Genomic DNA, 22,660 nt, shown 5'->3' with positions numbered 1-22,660 from the left:
CAAGCGTCATGTAGCATGTGACCAAGTGCAGGTCACACGATGTCTCCTTGTTTCGGATGTTTGTGTTAGAGAACATTTTTGCTATTTTGTTTAAAAGAAATCAGAAATCCGAGTGCATGTAGTTACAAGCAGCTGACCATTGAAAGAACAGAAGCAAGAAAAAGGAATGCACTGCCTGGTTGTGTTTGCTAATTATGTTTTTTCGGTTGCAAACAGAGTGTGGATTGCTCCACTGCCTTGCTACATGCTGGGCCATGTTTGAGTTTGGTCTGAAGGATTATTCGGTGCCCTGTGTGATAGAGCTGCTGTCGAAAACCAGCTTTCTATCCTCTTTAGAAAGATTCATTTCCTGCTGTTGGCCTCTGGGTTCTGGGTGTTCGGGAACTAGTTTTCAAATGACTTCATCTCTTCCTCTGTAGGCACCATCCAGACAATCTGCAGTACACAGCATGAGACGTAGATTCCTGTCTTGATGCAATAGCTCCCATTTAAGAAAGACACTCTAGTGCTTGGAGGGTAGAAAAATACCTCAAGCCTCCATAATCCTATTAAGCTGTTATTGAAATCGTACATATTGAATATTGGAGTAAATCCAATTCACATATATTTTGTAGGATCCTGGATTAAAGCTTTGTTTCAGTTTATTTATCTTTTTCTTTCTGGGATACAAATGGTTGTGTTTGAAACAAAAAGCCCACTGAGAGCTAGACAGTATTTTAAAGGTAAAAGAGACACCCCTTTATTCTAAAGAAATGTCTTTATTGGTCAATATACAGAAAGTGCTGTAGTGACCACCAGAGAAAATGCATACCTTAAAGCATTTACAAAATAAAAGTAGAGCAATTTAAAGATATCTTAAACGATGTAACACATGTAACAGTGGGGTGGGGTTGAAAATCTCACGACCATGGTATTACAAGCATGATAAATGGCAAGCACAGTTACAAAAAACATACATGTAACACAGTGTGGAAATAAATAAATAAAGCAAATGACCTTTTCCTAGCTTAGATCACAGAGTGGGAACAACAAGCAATTTCCAGCTACAGAAGAATGACTACATTAACATCCATCTTGATTTTTATCCTACTATATAGTTAAACAAGTCTCCTCAGTGAATGCATATGCTCTTAATGGATCGACAAAATGGCACCAAGCCCTCATCTTCAGAAGCCATTTTTCCCCTACAATAATTCCTGGCTTTTCTCTTGCATTGCTTTGAGGATAAATGACACACAGAACTCACTACTAAACATGACATGGGACTATTTTTACACAACTGGTATTTTTAACCAGAGGGTAAAGAACAAACATTCTTTCTTTTCCTTTAAATCTGAATTTATGATAGAAAATTGGACACATCATTATTTTCCATTTCTACTCTTTTATGTGAAAAAGGATAAAGATATCAAAGAGACACTACTAACCAGAGAGGCTTTTTTTTTTTTTCCCACAAAACAGGTGACATGGAGGGGATGCATTCTACTCGACAGCTTACTATTTACAGTATACAGGCATATAAAATTGTACAGCCACCCTTTCTTTGAATACAATTCAAAAGAAAAGAAATTCAACAGAAAGAAGAAAGAAAAACCTCTGTTCTTAGAACGTGTCAAGCAAAATCTATTTAACGTTCTAAATATTAAATGCAATAAAAATGATTTTACATTAAAAATAAATTCTTCAGTGTTATTTGTTAGACAAAAAAAAAACCTTTCTGCCACACAAAATCAAGTGGTCAGTAAGTTAGTTGTTAAGGATAATAACCATTAACCACATGTTGCGATATTAAGACTTCATGATCACTTTTTGTGACAATGTTTTTCGAGCATTACCAAATACTGCCACCTGAAATTTTGGACAAGTCTTGTTTTTTTTCTTGGGTTGATAATATTTAAGCTCATTAAACACAGGAAGCAAGGGCTTGAATTTAGTGAGGACATGTTGATGCAGTTCCATTGCTGGCCATTTAACAGACTACACATCATGTGTCAGAAAAAACAAACAAACAAACAAAAAAAACCAGGGTGGGTCAGTTAGATAATATTCAAAGATTTTCAGGCAGCAATTTCTGATTAAAATTTTTTTTTAGTGCATGTCTCCTGAGAGTGAGCGTTGAGGACGGGTGTTAATAGGGTAAAGTGGACTCATCCCACACTAGTTTGCCCTTCATTCTTCCTCTCTCAACCTTTGTGTACTCTTCTTCTTCTTCTTCGTCTTCACTATCATGGGAGTCTGCACTGGACAGGCTCCTAGCCAGTTCATCATCGTCCTTCTCCTCAACATATTCGTCGTCTTTCTCAGGACACTCCTCCTCGATATCCGCAGCATTCTGAGAACTGTCGATGGTCTGTTTTACAGAAAACAAAGTTAATTTTTGGATTAAAAATAAGGCTAAAAGAAATTTGAGCCGACAAGGATTTTGCTTCACGGCGTGAGTAGTTATAATATGTTGTAGAATCACAACAGTGTACAAAATAAACCACACCGTTTACAAAGAGGCCTCATTTAAATTCAAGAAGACAACAAGTTACATGTGTAGATCTTGGTTTTATTTCCTTACATTTTGGGCGGACAGGTTGGTTTTCTTTGGACCAAATGGAGTATTCCTCCCTGTTTCCTTGCTGAATACAAATAGCAAAATTGTCCCCTTCCTGACCATAACCAGATCAGGCGTTAATTCTTGCAATTTGCAGACTTGTCTAGCTGCAGGGATGTCCAGCAAATAAAGCTGTCTTAGGCTAAACCCAGGTGTCTTTCATATGTGTATATGGCAAGTTGCACAAACTGCTTAGTACTATTCCAGGTCCCATTGTGCTCCCAGTGGAAAACCATCAATGTCTCTTACACAGATGCTTCTGCGGTAAACCATTAAGAGAGGCTTTTAGCCAACTCTGCAAAAACCTTCCAACTCTTCACAGGAAAATAAATCTCACAGCTGGTGCCTAGATGGAGGAGACAGACTCACATGAGTGCATATGTCTCCTTGTAATCATGTCAGTGATCTGCTGGAATTGCTCCCATGGGCCAGACTCGTAATTTAAAGGTGTACAGAGGGTCCATCAGTACTCTCAGCAAAGGATAGAATCATGTCCTGTTTGGTCAGAATACGGCTATTGACAACAATTGTTGTATAGTCTGTTGGGTATGCTACAATATTATCCACAACAAGGCGGCAGTTATAGGATGTAGCCTCTTGCATTCAAGCTCATCCCAGGCATAAAGTCTGTCCATGACCACCAGTGAACAATGTATTGGTTTAAAAACAGATTGACTCGCCATAGACGACTTACATTTGTGAGTTACTCAATCCCCAGGCAAATTTGTTCTGTGAAAATGGAGATACAATTGGCCTAGAAGTTAAGCCCATTTTCCAGAACCTTTTGTGCCTAGAAACAGCCCCCTAGATCTTCTAGATCTCTAGTCACAAAAAAGACTTGTTCATTGCTCACATCATGTCTGTAGTATATGGAAAAACATTCATTCATTCATTCATTTTCTACCGCATATCCGAACTACCTCGGGTCACGGGGAGCCTGTGCCTATCTCAGGCGTCATCGGGCATCAAGGCAGGATACACCCTGCACGGAGTGCCAATCCATCGCAGGGCACACACACACACTCATTCACTCACACAATCACACACTACGGACAATTTTCCAGAGCTGCCAATCAACCTACCATGCATGTCTTTGAACCGGGGGAGGAAACCGGAGTACCCGGAGGAAACCCCCGAGGCACGGGGAGAACATGCAAACTCCACACACACAAGGTGGAGGCGGGAATCGAACCACGACCCTGGAGGTGTGAGGCGAACGTGCTAACCACATAATCCACCATGCCCCCATATGGGAAAACAGTTTCCATATAAAGTAAGAAAGTAAGAAAAGTTTCAGTTCACGGAGATTCAGATAGCTACACTGGTCAATGCATATTTCTACTGCTGTTATCTTTAGTAGCAACTGCGCTTCCATAATGTGGTGGAAATTTCTAATCTAAAGATGTTTATAAGGCTTTGTCCTTCTATGCTTTTACCTTGCATCTGTAGGAACTTGAGACTGACATTGTCATCGGGTGTTTTCTTAAGATTATGACAGGGGCAGTAGGGACTGGAGATGAGTTGTCGAAAATTAGGCATAAACAACTTCCAGTAAATCTTCTAGTAGGCCTTCTAGCAGACCTTGGCCTGGTCCGGATTATCTTAATCAGGAGACGAGCATGCGGTGATTTTGAGCCAATGATTGATGATGTTTTGATGTTTTGCTTTTACGTATCTTGTTTACTTAAGTTCTGTCTATAAAACCTTGATGTAATCAATGATGGTGGCCCTTCATCTCTCATGCTACATGCGGAGTGTTGGGTCCTGCTGCGCAGCTTAGCACAATAAATTGTGAAACCTTTTTTACTCTTGTCCGTGTCTACCAGTGTGATACTTTATACTATATTTAAATCTCTCAAACCTCAGAACTTCCACGACAATAATTACTAGACTCGGATGTTGTGCCTCTGTGGTGTGGACCACGGTATTTTCAGTAGTTGATGGTTGAACTGTAAATGATACCCTGTGTAACCAATGATCTGATGTTATCAAGCTGCGGAGGAGAAAAACCATCACACCGTCGACTTTAATTTCAAAAATAACATTATGATCCCTCAGCAGTTTCAGTGATACAGTTCAGTATGAATTGTATGGGACTTTGAACAATAGATAGTCAGAAAGCAGAGAATAGAAGATGAAGAACTGAAGGCAAGCACTATTAAACAATAACAATATTATGCTTATTACAAAGAATTCCACCACTGTATGCCTTGTATTTAAATCCACTTCCCTCTGAAGTCTTGTCAAGACCAGAAAGGGAAAGAATGAGCATGATTTATAGGCTATTCATGCTGGGTCACAAGGTAATGACTTTGCTATTGGTACTTGGCAAGGAAACCAAAGAAAACATCCCGGTAAACAATTAATTAGAATGCAAGTATGAAAATCCAGGGATTTTGGTTTTAAAGTTGAAAATTAAATGCCATGTATCCCTAGGATCTGTGAGAAAAACTACTCAGGATGCAGAGTGTCTGCTTCTACCCTTTAAATAAAATTCCCTGAACTGGCTAATGAAGCAATTGTGCAAGTCACCTCCATAGGATTGACAGTAATGGTGAAGGTTGTGTCATCCCAGACTATTTCTGGGTCCTTCCATTCATCTTCTTTCTCTTTCAGTCCTTCTAGATAGACAGAATGAAAGCGGTAGATTCCCAGCACCATGATGACCACCAGGGCAGTGATACACATCACTATCATTACTGTTGCAACTGCAGACGTATCTGTGAGAGAGCACACACACACACACACACACAATCAGAAATTACATGTAAAGTCTTATGTAAAGGTTGATAATTATTTTTAAACCAAGGATGATGTTCATTTTCCCCTGCAGGCCAGAGTAACATTCTAGTAGTTTTGTAGTGTAAAGAGACCGCAGTCTTACCTTGCCCCTAGAAATGTGTACAAAATACAGTGACTCACCACTTATGTATGAAACAGAAGCATTGTGGAAGCTCAGCTCGTCATTACTTCACTCGTTTCTTTAAGATTTTCTTTTTTTGCAACCATGTTGGCAAGGTTTATACATACAGTATCTCACAGAAGTAAGTACACCCCTCACATTTTTGTCAATATTTTATTATATCTTTTCATGTGACAACACTGAAGAAATGAAACTTTGCTAAAATGTAAAGTAGTAAGTGTACAGCTTTTATAACAGTGTAAATTTGCTGTCCCCTTTGAAATAACTCAACACAAAGCCATTAATGTCTAAACTGTTCATTACTTCAGTGTTGTCACATGAAAAAATATAATAAAATATTTACAAAAATGTGTATACTGTATATAGGTTTAATGCTTACTTAGGCATAATAATATGTACAATTAGCATCACAATAATGCTAGAGATTTAATAACATATAAGAAACAATTACCTTTATCTAATGTATTCTAGTTTCTTATGAGGCTGAAGGATAAGCAGCAATTAACTATTTACCAATAGTAATTAACGTATTAACTACTATTAATAAATGTCAATAAGTGAAAAGTAAATGGAAAGTGTGTCTGGTATTATTACCTGGCATGTATTTCGAGTTGGTGTGGAAGACCAGTGGATGATGGATGGGTCTCATGTACTGGGATTGGACAGCCATTTGATTTACATGTTCTACAGTCTCTACACTGTGAACTATTCGTACCTGACGGGTGAAACACAAAAAAATGTCTCCGTCTGTTGCTGTTAGCAAAGATGGTTTCAGTTAATCTCAGAATGTTGAAAGGAAATGACAAATCATGCACAGACACACAGCGCTATGCTGCGCATGCTAAGATGTGACCACCGACCTCTAGGTTAAAGTTGTTGCTGGTGTAACGGCCATTGAGCTCTGAGCAGCTGAGCCTGAATCTTCTCTCTGACAGGCTGGCTGGCTGCCAGTTGCGGTACCTCACCTGCCGAATAGCCAGCTCATAATTTGCCATGGAGTCCACACCTGAGACACACACACAGGCCATCATTCATTGACTAGTCACACACTGAATTGTCTTCAGCTAGACAGGCCAGAAATACAGCAGGGCCACATATACATGACATCTATATTTTTATTGTATGAATATATACTGTATGTATCATAAGTTAAAGGTAGGGTCTCTGATTTTTGAAAGCCAATGTTGACATTTGAAATCACCAAAAACAAACACGCCCCTAACCCAAATGGGTCCCACCCCTGTATTGATAGCTCCTCACAGATTGGAGTTTCCCGAGTCAATAACTCCTGAGCTAAACACTGTTACTACACACAACGCGGTTGTAGCTGCGTCTCTACATTACTACGATAGAAAAGAGGTGTTATTTGTGTAGTAACAGCGTTTAGCTCAGGAGTTCTTGACTCAAGAAACTCCAATCTGTGAATATGCACCAACTTCCTGCTCCTTCAGTTCTCTCCAGCGCTGGAAAGCTGATCCTATATTAACACGTCCTACTTCTTACCTTATCGTAAGTCTTTCTTCGCTTTCTTTCTTTGTTTTTATCCTCCATGTCAATGTTAAAACCGCTTTCTTCTAATGTCACACATGCGCACTGAACACTCTCTCCGCCCATATCGACAAGACACGCCCCTTTCTGCTCATTGGCTACACGTTTGTTTTGATTTTTGTTTAGTATTCGGCCCGACTCAGTTTTCTGAAGCATTTCTCAAAAATCGGAGACCTCACCTTTAACACTTTCAGGCTAACACTAATTATCAAATAATTATTTTGTGGCTATGAATATTGTGTTAATGATTAACATGTAACATCTAGCCTCCAGTTACTCCATGTTGCAATATCATACATAAATCAACATTATGAATTAAAGTCAATTGTAAGCCTAGCAAATGAGGTCGACTTATCCTTTAATCCATTGACACCACAGTATATTGGTGTTCTATTCTGTTGAAAATTGACTTATTGGACACTTCCAGTCAGTAAGATTGATAAGCATGCTGTTGGGTTTCTGTATATAGAGAATCATATCTAAGAATTAAGTTATTCAGAGCAGACTTTTGGAAAAGAAGTGTCTGTTCGAAAATAGTTCCATATAAAATGCATAAACATTTAAAATATATATATGTATTGTACATACGGCAGAATTGCTAGCGTGATTCATACCATAGATAGAGATGCCAGATGTGGAATTAGTGGCATCCAAGTGTTTTCCAAGTAGAGAGCTTTGATGGATCTCTAGACTCTCATGCTCTGGATTCAGTTCCTCCCCAATGACCAACACATCACAGTAATCAAGGTTGTGCATTACCTCCAGAATTCCAGGTCTGTGACCTACACACATACACACAAACACACGTATATACTGTAAGTTTTCTACCATGAATCTACACTACTGTATGTGGCCATTCTATCATGACTATTGACTATTTCTCTACCCGGTATATACAGAATATCACCCACAACTGAGCCTTTGTGTGGTGCATGAATGCAATTTCTGTGATCTATTGCCCCCATGGAAAGGAGAACAATGCATTCAGTAAAACAAGGTACACAATTTGGAAAGCCTTGGACAAAACAGTTCTTAAAAGTACACTTGCCCTAGTATGGTACAATAGCAATCACTTATTTCTGAGAACATTTTATTTTCTAAGCATCATAGAACATCAGGTTTCTTCAGTCATGTTTATATCGCAACTCCAGGTAATAACCTTAATTTATTGTTTCTATCACACCAACACACTCCCCAAGCTAGTTTGGAATGGGAAATAACAATTTCAGATTATTCTTTCCAAGAATATCGGATAGGACTGGTTGTGTACTGTACGTGCACGAGGAAAGAAATATGATAAACCAGGCTCTATCAAAAAAGTGAATCTGTTACAATAACCAACAGCAGTAATTCAAGCTTACTAGTTTATTTATGCGATCCATCATGTTATTTATGCAGAAAGCACAACCCTGGTGTATAGAGTCATATATTTTATAGACCAGTTCAGAAAATGTCTTCCTCTGAGACACTTGAAGCCAGCCAGCTGCATCTTTTCAAATTCGCTTCTCATGCTGCGTCTCAGGGCAACACGCTCAGAGGAAAACGCGCTCCTCCTTTTTTTCCGGACACTGGAGCTTACAGCTGCACATGATTAGTGGTGCTGTGATTGACAGGAGAGAGAGAGAGTATGTCGTCCTTCCCACAGAGGTAACGTGTTTTACTCCATTTCTGCTTCTTTGGCTTAGTTACAGATGGACATTTTAATTTGAACTTCCAGAATATAGAGGGAACAGAAATTTTCTCAGGAGACTTCTTAATATATTTAAGATTCAGGTTCTAATTCTAATGGTTTTGTTAATAATATATATTTTTTTAAATAAATGCAGCACTTTGAGTGTAACAAAATGTTAAGCTGTGTATGGGTGGGCTGTGTTACCCAAGCTGAATGTCCCGTCACTCCTGGTGACCGTGCTGATGATGTGAATCTCTTTGAACAGGGCCACCCCAAGAGCGGCACGGAGCTCGGCTGCGGGTATTGTGACACGTGCTGTGCCTGTTATGATGATCTGTGGCTCGCTGGGTACCATCACCTTCACCGCTGTCTTTATGTCTGGGATGGAAATACACGAGTCTTCACCGAAACATCTGCAGCACACAGAGCCGAAAGAAACAAATGCATTGTTAGAACGTTCACTGATACAATGATTGTTTTCTTATTGGTGAGAAGGTTTGGATTGAACAAAGCACTCACTGAATGGTAGTGGATACATGTAGTGTGCGCAAGCCTGGAGTAGGGAACTGTCTCGAGTTAATGTAGGAGACCTTTGCCATGGCTGTGTTAATGTTCTCCAGGTCATCACTTTCCATCACTAGCACTGACTGGGCTGGGTTGAAGTGGAACTGAGATAGAGATAAGGGATGGGGGATGCGTTAAAACATGTATTCTTGTGTGAATGTATGTATATACAGTATGTTTATGTATATACTGTATGCATACCTTGATTCCTTTCCCTAGGCTCTCCATTGAGTTAATGTCCAGACCCTCCTTGCAGGCCTGTAAACAGGAGATTACCTTCTGTGTCTCGATCTTTCCAGGACGGATAGTGAGTCCCGAGAGACTTCCACGGAAGTACTGTGTGAAACGCGGAACCGTCACCTCTCCTCCTGTCAGGTAGTCACAACAGCGTCAACAAAAACCTACCTAAAAAGTACAATAACCGTCTCAACCTGCATTAAAAACCACAGCCTACTATACTGTATCTGTTATAGCAGCAGTTCTTTCTTTTTAATCTGGTATTGTGCAGAAAGATGAGGATAAAAACAAATACCTATAATTATATTATAAAGAACTAAATTGGTAACTTGTGTCCGTTTGTTCGAGCAGCACATTAACATTTATAACATGATGAAATGCTTACGAAATACTTTGCAGTAGTATACTTAATGGACTGTTTGGGTTAATCTTATTTATAGCTATTTACACCACAGCACTGATAATTACTCAAATTTGATTTGACTAGAATATGTTGGTTATTTATTTCTCACAACATCTCTACCTTGAATCACGGCTATTATTGAATTATTATGCTTCTTGTAATACGTTACTGTTTTCCTAAAGACTTAAAGAATGGTCGACAAACCACGTAAACAAGTGGGAAAAAAAAGTGGTTGTTTACGCTCACTGGCCACTTTATTAGGTACACCTTACTAGTACTGGTGTGGTCTTCTGCTGCTGTAGCCCATCCGCCTCAAGGTTCGACGTGTTGTGCGTTCAGAGATGCTCTTCTGCATACCTCGGTTGTAACGAGTGGTTATTTGAGTTACTGTTGCCTTTCTATCAGCTCGAACCAGTCTGGCCATTCTCCTCTGACCTCTGGCATCAACAAGGCATTTGCGCCCATAGAACTGCCCTCACTGGATATTTTCTCTTTTTCGGACCATTCTCTGTAAACCCTAGAGATGGTTGAAATACTGATTCTGAAATACTCAGACCAGCCCGTCTGGCACCAACAACCATACCACGTTCAAAGCCACTTAAATCACCTTTCTTCCCCATTCTGACGCTCGGTTTGAACTGCAGCAGATCGTCTTGACCATGTCTACATGCCTAAATGCATTGAGTTGCTGCCATGTGATTGGCTGATTAGAAATTTGCGTTAACGAGCAGTTGGACAGGTGTACCTAATAAAGTGGCCGGTGAGTGTATATCACCATTGATTATTTTCCTTTTAGCAGCACACTACCATGCGCTTTATTCCTAACTTGTTTTCTTTCAGTTCAGACAATGCAGTGTGTTTTCTTGATCAGTGAAATGGATCTCAATTGGCCAAACCTGAAAATCCATTTAACAGCTTATGTTATACTATAAAAGTCATTATGTTGAGCGAGTACTGTATCTCACATGCTAAAAATCAGAATGCTTTATTTTAACATGGCTCAATGGAGCTTAGACAAGATCTTCTGCTGTATACTACTGGGTGAACTGTTCGATTCCTTTGATTCCCATCATAGGGATCACAATAATCACCACCCGAGGCAAAATAGAAAGAAAAACAGAAGAGTGCTGAGAGCCTCATTTCAGAATACTTCAACTTTTTTTTTTTCCTGCTTTTGGTTGTTTGAAGCTGTTGGCTCTTAAACGAAAAGGGAAAGTAGGAATGAAGAAAGGAAGGAAGGCAGAAAGGAAAGGAGAGGGAAGGGAAGGTATAGAAAAGAAAGGAAAGGAAGTGTGTTTCCAGGGAACAAAAATGGCATCTCCATTGGTATTCCAGCTAAGACTACTAATACTTTTTCTTGGCTCTAATACAAACATTTATATCTCTTACATTCCATGTGTAAATAATACATCACAGCTTCATTAAGTGTAGTTTGTTATTTAGAACGATAGTAAGCAGTTTGGGACATAGCTTTTGTTTTGTGACTAGCCAATCACAGGGAATAAAATGAGGAATAATTTCCGTCACAGCTGTTCATATTAAAGCACAAAAATGCATTTTCAATATAAATGTGTGTTAAAGACTGAAAACAATACAATATAGAGAAATTTAGAAAAAAAATTTTTTTATATAAAATGAAATAGATGCTATTCTCTTCTGTGGTTCATCATATACCTGTATGTCCTCATTGCCCTCACCTTGCCAACAGGCACCAACTGTCAGCTGCACATCAATCTGCGAGGGATGAATGGGCCAATCATCTGTTACCAGGTAGGGGTCGTAGGTAACTCCGTCGACAAAAAGAGTCACAGCAGGAAACTCCACATTAATTACATAGTAGTGCCATTCTTTATCACAGATCTGTGTTGAGACAAGAGAAAGAAAATTCATTCATTCATACATTCATTCATTCATTTTCTACCGCTTATCTGAACTACCTCGGGTCACGGGGAGCCTGTGCCTATCTCAGGCGTCATCGGGCATCAAGGCAGGATACACCCTGGACGGAGTGCCAACCCATCGCAGGGCACACACACACACTCTCATTCACTCACACACTCAGACACTACGGACAATTTTCCAGAGATGCCAATCAACCTACCATGCATGTCTTTGGACCGGGGGAGGAAACCGGAGTACCCGGAGGAAACCCCCGAGGCACGGGGAGAACATGCAAACTCCACACACACAAGGTGGAGGCGGGAATCGAACCCCCAACCCTGGAGGTGTGAGGCGAACGTGCTAACCACTAAGCCACCGTGTGCCCCGAAAGAAAAAGAAGATTGAATAGAATTGTAATTCATTCTAGTCAAGATTTAATATTATACAATGTTTATACATGGTTTCTTACATCATCCCCATATGGTTGGGTTTGTTTTGGTGTCCTGTCTCTGTTCTCTGTTCTTGATTAGTAGGTATATCTGGCAGTTTTTTATTTGTTTTTTTTTTTTGCAGTCTTTAAGTTACTTTCAATTTGTACTCAGTTCTTTTGTTAAAAGAAAAGACCCAAAACACATTATGCTCGGTTTGACTTTCCGTTTAATCAGTCATTTCAGTTCACCTTGACTTTTCACTTCATTCTGATTTTGAGTTTGATCAATCAGCTTCAAATAGATGACTAGTTTCAGCTGTTTAAACACAGTTATGGTCCTTTTTCTTTATCTGTTTTGAGGTGATTTAATCTGTTTACCCTGTTAGTGTCCTGTTCCTGAAACCTTTAGAACAAAGTATAAATTAAACCATGACAATAATACAAATCAAACTTCATTATATGACTTACTTGGCCTTGTAGGAATAAAATAAATGTCTGATAGTTTTTGTTATATGCATCCTTAGTATCTACATGGTCCCTAACCCTAACCCTAACCCCAACACCTCAATGGTTCGGAAATACTCTGCACGTAAGAACAAAAATAAAATTTCTGTCAGGACCACTTTGTCAAATGAGAATTTATTAGATGATAGCATACAGTTAGTGTTGGCGGTATAGTTCTGTTCTGGGCAGGAATCGACGTGCCCGTCCGTGCGCATGCATGGGCAGAGCGGGGAGAGCAGCAACTAGTTGCAAAAAAATTAACAAATGGATAAATAAATAATTAAATAATTAGAGAGAGAGCGGGAGAGAGAGAGAAAAATATGTGGAGATTTAAGACGTAAACCGGTACAACGAACACATGTTCCAGCATGGTGGAGTCGGGGTTGGAGGAGGGAGTTTAAGTCGCAGCAGCAGCGACGCGCTAGAAAGCGGCTCAACGAATGGGAATTTAAATGGTCAGGTAATATGGATGTCGTAACCGGATTGGTGCGCGTCGTGGACAGCTGATGAACAGCTGATGCACGCTTGACGACATCAGAACTGACACGATGCTTGATAATTATAATAACTATGGATTTGGATAAAAAGAAACAGCTTTAGTGTAATTATGTACTTGATGTAGTGATGTGGTTTAAGGAACTGGAAGAATTTACATAACCTGCTAACAGGGTTGAGAATTTTACCTCTTACCACCATCCCATGTTTTCCCACTAGGCATAGTAGTGGGGTTGATATGTCATGTTAAAAGACAAACAAATCTACTTTGGTTTAGTCCACACCAACTTCAGTTTTAAATCCAAACACTACATAGATACAGACAGTGTAATACACCCATCTACAGTACTCAGATTCTGTCATTTTCTTTTAATACATTTGTTATAGTTAGCCAATCTAGACATAGGCACTCAACAGAAAAACCAAGTCAACATTCACCAATTGAATTCTGTGAGCTTAGGGGGATTTAGCGAGGGAGTAAAATGTCCATGAGAAAAACAATGGGTATGAAATGATCATCCTCGTTTTCCCTCTGATAGGTGGAGTTGTTGATTGCTTTCTGAGTGCAGACTGAGCTGATCATTGGAGCATGAGATTGGCTGAGTGTTTCTAAGTGCCTGGAGATTTATGGACCTGTAATAGGCCAGGCTTGAGCTTCTTGAGGGTAAACAATCATTTGAGGCTCCACACGAACCCTACTACCGCTCCCTCCCTCCCGTCCGTTCGGCTACAGGACGTACAGAATGTTTAGTCAAGACTTAAGCACCGTTCAGTATGAAAGAAAGATTAGCACTATGATAAGACAACAGGAATTTTTTTTGATATTTCTGTTACATTTTCAAAAATTTCTGTCATACCAGATAAAAAGTTGAGCAGGACTAGGACACTCGTTATCTGTTTGCACAGCAGCGCTTACAGTGAGTAATGCAAAATCATAGCAACGTCTGAGCAGTGGCAGATAAATGATTCAGGAATTCCTGATACATTACTGCCAGTGACCTCCATGTCTCTGCCGCAAGCTGGTTCAGTATGTGACCTGATCCCAGGAATACCAAATCAGTGCTCCAGGGAACTAAGCTTAATTTCCCCATGATGTCAAAACACATCTTTGTACTGGTTTGTCTGATGCAAACATATCTGAAAATCAGGCGAGACACCTTTTTTATTATTTATAGAAATACTCTCATATTAAAAACAACCTGCATGGATGCATTCTTCATTAACTGCTTAATCTGGTGAATCCAGATACAGCTCTACTTTATACATGCTTTCCTGATCCTGACCATCACACCCTGACATGTGCATGTACTGTAGGTCTTCCTCAAAGTCCAATACTAATACAATATGACAGCATTGCTTCTGTGGATGTAGAGTAAGAACACTCCTACCACTCTGTTCATACACGAAGTAGATGGAATAATGAAAGATGGATGATTTTCTGATTTCTTTCACATGAAATTCTCTTCACTCTAACCCAACTCTAGGCATGCAACAGAGAGAGAGATGTGATTAAATTTGCAAAAGCCTTGGGAGGTGACTGTGGAATAATAGCTCATGTGAGGTCATCAGTATATTAGAGGGAACCATCTCTCAAACCCCTCACATCCGCATTAATGGGACCATGGAGTTTGCTGGCTGTTCATCACATCCATTTTCCTGGAAAAGGCCAATCGTGCACATGAAAGCACTAACACACTTGTGCACTTGGCTTAGCTTTCTCTCAGTGTGGCTCTGCCAAGCACTTCATCCAGCCATGACGCAGCCATCTTTTCAGTTTACAGAAAACGGTCAGAAGGAGATGTTCTGATTCGGCACACTCTACGGTATATTGGCTGGCTTCTTGAATAATCCCTACAGTTGGCTTCTAGTTAATAACCACAAAAAAAATTGAGCTTTTTAATTTTCTTCTTAAAAAAATGTATGCCATTTTGGGGTTTTGCCAATGTATGCCATGCTTTTGGGGTACAAAAGAGGATGAAAGTCGAACACCACGGATGGTTATTTAATATTGCTGCAGGGTGATTAGCTTTCTTGATTCCTTGAAAGTAATAGAAGAATTAAAGATATCCTTTTTTTATCACTTGCTTTTCTCTTGCCCTGGTTCTGGCACTCTCTTTAGAATTTTCTATTGTGAATTTTGTCGACACACTATTAGCACATTTCTTTTAGGGGGTTTTTACACCTGGTCACTTCATGCGTTTTCTGTGATCCGATAGCTATCCGATGGTAAAAAGACCAGGTCTAAATGCCCACTGAAACGTTTTTGAGATGGATATAAATCCGATGGTTCAAACCACTTCAGGAGGTGGTCTGGGACGCATTTCAGATGAAACTGGACAGGTGTAAATGAATGTGGTTGTTCAAGCCACATACGTCAGCGATATACTCCTCCCAAACGGAAGTACGTCACTCGCAGGTGAGTTTCACTCAGGTGTCTGATTGGGTCTTAAAATGCATTGCTGCCGCCAGCGAAAATGCAGCAAACAGTAAACGCTGTTTTTTGTAGCATAACCTTCGTAACGAGTTTCCTCGTCTTCTTTTTGATTGCATTCTGAAAACCGCATACACCAAAGCGTGTTCTGTTTCAATTACCCCGGAAATGAGGTAAAATATATTAGCATTTTGGGCGGGAGTAGAAAGATCGGATCGATATCCGATTCGCCGAGACGCATTTATGTGGCCTAATGTAAATGGAACAGTTTTAACAAATCAGATAGCTATCGGATCAGAGAAAACACGTGAAGTGACCAAGTGTAAAAAAGACCCTTAAATAATTTTGCTTCATTTTATAATAATTAATCATTCAAAAATTACAGTAAGTATCCCTCAAAGAAGACCAGGTAAAGTTTGTCTAGTCTTCAACACATGTTTAGAGAGTTATGGTTTCTGTGCACTTTGGGAAGTTAAAGACACAAAATATCCCTTACTTCAGCTGCATCAGTACAGCAAATCGAAAATGATAATTCACTGAATGGTACGTGATATCACTGACCAGTGTCAGGAGAGCACCCACAGTAACATCTACTGATTTTTTTAAATCAAAGTGTCCAGTCAAATCAATTTGTACCTAATTTGTGCTGACACTGTAACGGCATTCTCCATTTACTACAGCAACTTCTAATGCTGAAGGAAATTTCATGTACAGCGCATAGAATCCTCAGACAGGGTCTTTTTAGTGTCATGGTAGAAGATTTGTTCAATTCAATTCAATTCAAGTTTATTTGTATAGCGCTTTTAACAAGTGACATTGTCTCAGAGCAGCTTTACAGAACATAAACATAGAACAAAAGGTTAATATAAAGAATAATATAAAGATTAATAGAGTACAAAATTCAAGATTAATATTAGATGGATTTAGTTCACAATGTGTATGTATTTATTCCCTATAAGCGAGTCTGAGGTGACTCAGGCAGCAGTGGCAAGGAAAAACTACCTTAGACGGTAAAGGAAGAAACCTTGAGAGGAACCAGGACTCAAAGGGGAACCTCATCCTCATATGGGTGACACTGGAGGGTGTGATTATAAATATACAGTCAAACAGATGTTACAGTATATAGATGCAAAAGACCACATGGAGTTCACATCTAAAACTTGTGTGTGTTTTAGCTGTACATTCTCTTGTTGAAGGACAAATCAATCATCTGAATGAATCTCTGCCAAATTCCACTGGACTAATTTCTGCTCATAAACAAGTCAGCTATGATGAGCTGGACACTTAGCTCCAATTCTACCCTCCCTCACATCTATACGTATATAAACGATTTCAGCATCTACATTTTCCAGAGATTTTCTTTCTAACAGAATGTCCATTATGACTACGTGACTCTCCATTAGAAGAATAACTTTTCATCATTTCATCTCAAATTTTTATAAAGCAAAATGATTTGAGCCAGGCCTCCCTTATTTTTACTCAACACCGAACAAAAGACACCAATTAGCAGTAGAAAATATTTATCAGACCCTCTAGGTCATTATCGTTTTGTAGGACTGCAGAACATCAATAACAAAATCGATGAAGCAACATGCAGTTACATCAGCTTACTGATACAAATGTATTTTGTCAAAAAGCACAACATCCAAGAAAATATAAGTAGGCCACTGGCACTCATGGTTTAAAAGCTACCCTAACCTTAATAGGATCTGCTCATTACCCACAGCCCAAAATTCCTGTAATACCCTGAGTTTAAGTTGCACAAAACCAGCAAAACTAGATCTGAATATTACAACAGGTCACACAGTGCTGAAGCAGCAAAGAAGTGGCCTAATGGTTAGAGACTTTGACTTCTAACCCTAAGGTTTTGGGTTCGAGTCTCGGGCCAGCAATACCATGACTGAGGTGCCCTTGAGCAAGGCACCGAACCCCACCAACTGCTCCCCAGGTGCCGCAGCATAAATGGTTGCCCACTGCTCCGGGTGTGTGTTCACGGTGTGTGTGTGTGTTCACTGCTGTGTGTGTGTGCACTTTGGATGGGTTAAATGCAGAGAACAAATTCTGAGTATGGGTCACGTCATGCCATTACCACCATGCTTGACTGATAGCATGATGTCCCTATTGTGGAATGCTGTTAGTTTTATGCCAGATGTAACAGGTCTTACAAGAAGTTTTATTTCAACACCAATTCTAAATGCTTGCAAGTCATGAAGGTTTTTCTAAGACAGATGAGATATCCTTGAAGCTGTCCCATGGATACCGTTTGTGCCAGTCTTTTTCTAATGGTAATTAGATAAATGCTGACATTATCCAGGGGGGCACGGTGGCTTAGTGGTTAGCACGTTTGCCTCACACCTCCAGGTTGGGGGTTCGATTCCCGCCTCCACCTTGTGTGTGTGGAGTTTGCATGTTCTCCCCGTGCCTCGGGGGTTTCCTCCGGGTACTCCGGTTTCCTCCCCCGGTCCAAAGACATGCATGGTAGGTTGATTGGCATCTCTGGAAAATTGTCCGTAGTGTGTGATTGTGTGAGTGAATGAGAGTGTGTGTGTGCCCTGCGATGGGTTGGCACTCTGTCCAGGGTGTATCCTGCCTTGATGCCCGATGACGCCTGAGATAGGCACAGGCTCCCTGTGACCCGAGGTAGTTCGGATAAGCGGTAGAAAATGAGTGAGTGAGTGAGTGAGTTATTGCACATATGTCACTTTGTTATATTGTCTCTTAGGCACAAAAGAAAGTATACAGATGTCTTCAATAGAACCACTGTTCTAATTGATTGATGTAATTTTGCCTCACTCCCTTTATGTTTCTCCTTACCCGGATACAGGATACCCGTGACCCGAGGTAGTTCGGATAAGAGGTAGAAGATGACTGACTGACTGATATTATCCAATGCAAAGGAGGGCTGCAGTTACTTAGATGTTTCTATGGGGTGTTTTTGTGACTTGTTGATGTGATCTCGGAGACGATTGGTAGGCTGACCACCTCTGGGAAGATTCACCATTGTTCCAAGTTTTCGCCATTGGAGATAATGGATCACAATGCCATCCTTGGGTTTATGTATTCCTCCTATCTGGATGACTGGATGATTGCTGTGTGGACTGTCCCAAGAGTAAGTGACAAGCCAGACAGTGCTACTGACCTTACATGTATAAGCTCTGGTATAAAATGAGACCATTTCACACTTGCCCATCAACGGCTTCAAACATCTCTTTGGCTGCTCTTGGTCATATTGTGCAGCAAGTTCGGACTTTGTTTATTACCTGCTGTATGTCTGCTTTCTGGCAGTTATTTTATCTAATTGAAAACCACACAAGGCAGAACTGGCTCACTGAAGACAGTGTGACTCACTGGATAAAAAAACGTGTTAACATTTATTTCTGTTTGACCTGTAATGAACTGAAGAGATCATGCTGTCATATTGAATGGTTCATGCTGTTATGAAAATACAAAACCCTTTCTGCTTGTATAAAATTTCTCAATGGCAGATAATTAACCCAGAGGAAATTTGCAATTGCTGACACATTTGCAGACTGTTGTGGCTAAGGAAACTGTCACAGTTATTTAACATGGGAGAAATATGCCGTTTTTGACACAACCGAAGGCTCTCATGGCTGGAGAAACAGATGCTGCATTGCCTATGTAATCAGTCATATTTCTATACCGGTTTCATTTAAAAGCCTGACTCTCGACCCTTGAGAAAAAAAATCCATACACTGTAAATTTTTGGGACATGCTGAGTCTTCACGTCGTGTGAAGTGATTAATGCAGCACATAAGAAGCTCTGTTTACTCTGGAGACATCTGAAGCAATGAGAACATGTGTCTGAAACAGTGATTCAGAAATTATAGATGTCATGGCAGAAACGTAGTCATTATTCATCTCATACGGGTGTTCCATCTGTTTCCAATCAGCAATTGATGGTGCGGTTAAGATTTTGCGTTATTAATTATCATAAGGAGGCACAGGCTCCCCGTGACCCGAGGTAGTTCGGATAAGCGGTAGAAGATGAATGAATGAATGAATTATCATAAGGTTGAGAGTTTAAGTTAAGAAATAGCACCAAGCTGCCACTGGTGAGCTCTTGAGCAAGTTTCTTAAACCTGACCTGATTCAAGGATACCATACATTCTGGACTCCTGAGCAAAGCCACCTCTCCACGCCATAACTTATGAACCAGTGCAGGGAGCACTTGACTACCCACAATGCAACCCAAAATAAAAAGCACACTTTTACTAATTACAAATCTGTTATAAATATTTGACTAGCTCCATTGATGCACAGAGGACCATAATTCATCCACTAGATCAAGGCCCACCCTACTGGTTAAGGTATGCGGCAATCCCATTTATTCACTCATAGCTGGAAACAAAATCTACATGTTTTGGTTTCCACACCCATTCTATATCTCACTCTCTTTCTCTCTCTTTCTGTACGCTTGGAGGAAGTGTGTATCAGTGTCCTCTCACCTGCTCTAACTTCCAGTGGAACTCGGCTGGCCTGAATGTGTCCGTCTGCGTGAAGTCCCTCCGCAGCAAGAAGACCAGACGACAGTTGTGCACATACAGTGAGTAATGGTGTCTGTTCATCTCTGCCAATATATATGATGGATGAAAAAATTGATATGAAAGAAAAATCTTGCATAAATAATTACAGAATCATAACGAGTGAACGTATACTGCATGCCACAGCAATTTCAGTAACATCCTACCCTTCTCTGTACTATGGATTGGAAATTCTGTTCAGGTTGACCTAAATGTTAGTATATGATACCGGGGTTAAAGATCTAATTGACTTTTAAAAAGGGACTATTATTTGAACAGGATGTAAAAAGCTTTAGGCATTAAAGGTGGGGTCTCCATTGTGAGAAAGCCAATGTTGACATTTAAAATCACCAAAACAAACACGCCCCTAACCCAAATGGGTCCCACCCCTGTATTGATAGCTCTGCCTACACATACATACGTAACCCAGGCAACTAATGGAAAGAAATGTGTCTTTATCATAGCTGAAGGGAAGAACAATACGATTGCAGATAAACAAACAAGCAAAAATGACACACAAGCATAATCATGTAAAGGACAAAGGCATATATTAGTTCTGTGTAACAAAGCAAAACCAACGTTACTCACCTATCGAGAAGGAAAAAAGCGCCTCGTAAGCTTAAGTAAAGTTGGTCACATATTCACAGATTGGAGTTTCCCGAGTCAATAACTCCTGAGCTAAACACTGTTACTACACAAAACACGGTTGTAGCTGCGTCTCTACATTACTACGATAGAAAAGAGGTGTTATTTGTGTAGTAACAGCGTTTAGCTCAGGAGTTATTGACTCGGGAAACTCCAATCTGTGAATATGTGACCAACTTCCTGCTCCTTCAGTTCTCTCCAGCGCTGGAAAGCTGATCCTATATTAACACGTCCTACTTCTTACCTTATCGTAAGCCTTTCTTCTCTTTCTTTCTTTGTTTTTATCCTCCGTGTCAATGTTAAAACCGCTTTCTGCTAATGTCACACGTGCGCACTGAACACTCGCTCCGCCCATATTGACAAGACCCGCCCCCTTCTGCTCATTGGTTACACGTTTGTTTTGATTTTTGTTTTGTTTGTCGTCCCGACTCAGTTTTCTGAAGCATTTCTCAAACATTGGAGACCCCACCTTTAAGTTCAGTGACCGTCATACTGTATGCATGTTTTCTAGGTGACTTAAAATGTTAATTGTTTAACAGGTTAACGTTGAGTTGTGATTCCATGGAGATTCAATGGCTTGCCTTTGGTTTAAAAAAACATTGTTTACCAGTGACAAGTTTGATTCCTTAGTTCACTATCGATAAATGCTTATTAGGTGTTCTCACCTTTTCTTAGGACAGTGGTAAACAGCTGTGTTTTTACTCATACCTGTCTTGTCCGAGTTACATAGCAGCGTCTCCTTCTCGCCTCTCAGTCCAGGACTCGGCCCATGTTTCATCCATGTGGCAATGGTGAATTGTTCAGTGAGGTTCTGAGGCACCACCATTTCTGGAACATTAGCTGCCTGGTGTCCATCGAAGTGGAAGACGAGGTCACTGTCTCGTCCGCTGTCTGTCAGGAGTGACGATGTCCAATTTGTTGAAGTGCTCGGGGCAGGGAGAAGATCTACACTGCCTGAAGCTGCACCTGCAGAAAAAAACAACAGTCAGAATGAGGTGACAAGAAACCACAAACTGAACTGAGCAGTAGACATCAGCTTAGAACTGTGCTTTAGTATAGCAAGAGGGTTCTAATTTGAAGGGTTTCCAGGTTACCACACACACATATAACCAGTAAAGTAAAAACTGTTAAAAATCATAAGAATCCATTTCCTGAAATATATGTATATATCTTCAAACCATTTTCCTTTGGGCATTCAAACATTGTGCAAGTCTTTAACTCATCCTGCTTCTTTTAATCCTGCCTAAAACTATTAAGGTTTTCATATTGCCAGGCTGAAAGGTTCTTAAATGAAAATGACAGAAGTTCAATTCCACTGATTTCCTCTTGCAGCAAATGAAGAGAAAATCAATGGCCAGGGCAACTTGTAGAAAAGACATGATTATAGAATTACTAAAATGAATGTGAAAGACTCCTGAAGGAATTTTTGAGTTCTGGCACACAACTTGACAATTTGATTGCATACTTTGGAGTATGTTATTAGCAATTGGGGGAAAAAACAAAACACAACACATCAGTTCCCTGCTATATAGAGGTGAGATACATTCAATATGTTGGCTTTGTAGAAGCCAACATTCTGTTTTCCTATTTAAGTTTAGACAAAAATGTATAAAATTTAATGCGGCCTAGGGCTTTCGAGCCACATGCACCAAATTCGGATATGTTGTAGATCCTGGTCTGAAGTTTGTTGCTATTACTTTTCTAAGCGATCCGAGTACCGGTACTTCCGGTACCGGGTCTCAAAATGGTCTTTTTTCCCCATAGACTCCCATTATAAAATTTGGAGG

At 40.0% G+C, this 22,660-nt stretch overlaps 1 protein-coding gene across 1 annotated transcript in view; it reads right to left on the bottom strand.

Moving 5' to 3' along the window:
* Nucleotides 1-738: 738 nt before the first annotated feature.
* The window catches only part of clstn2a (calsyntenin 2a), an 80,661-nt gene continuing 58,739 nt past the window's right edge, over nt 739-22,660 (bottom strand). The window contains exons 7-17 of the mRNA XM_060873903.1: nt 21,582-21,839; nt 20,154-20,275; nt 11,644-11,806; nt 9,508-9,674; nt 9,262-9,410; nt 8,947-9,155; nt 7,685-7,852; nt 6,383-6,528; nt 6,117-6,237; nt 5,132-5,319; nt 739-2,350 (exon numbers count right to left, since the gene is read on the bottom strand). Coding sequence (XP_060729886.1) covers nt 2,129-2,350; nt 5,132-5,319; nt 6,117-6,237; nt 6,383-6,528; nt 7,685-7,852; nt 8,947-9,155; nt 9,262-9,410; nt 9,508-9,674; nt 11,644-11,806; nt 20,154-20,275; nt 21,582-21,839 — 1,913 coding nt within the window. The 3' untranslated portion in view covers nt 739-2,128. The remainder of the gene's footprint in view (nt 2,351-5,131; nt 5,320-6,116; nt 6,238-6,382; nt 6,529-7,684; nt 7,853-8,946; nt 9,156-9,261; nt 9,411-9,507; nt 9,675-11,643; nt 11,807-20,153; nt 20,276-21,581; nt 21,840-22,660) is intronic.

The sequence above is a fragment of the Tachysurus vachellii genome, chromosome 7 (assembly GCF_030014155.1).
Source record: "Tachysurus vachellii isolate PV-2020 chromosome 7, HZAU_Pvac_v1, whole genome shotgun sequence".
NCBI lineage: Eukaryota > Metazoa > Chordata > Actinopteri > Siluriformes > Bagridae > Tachysurus > Tachysurus vachellii.
This window is presented reverse-complemented; position numbering and strand designations above follow the sequence as displayed.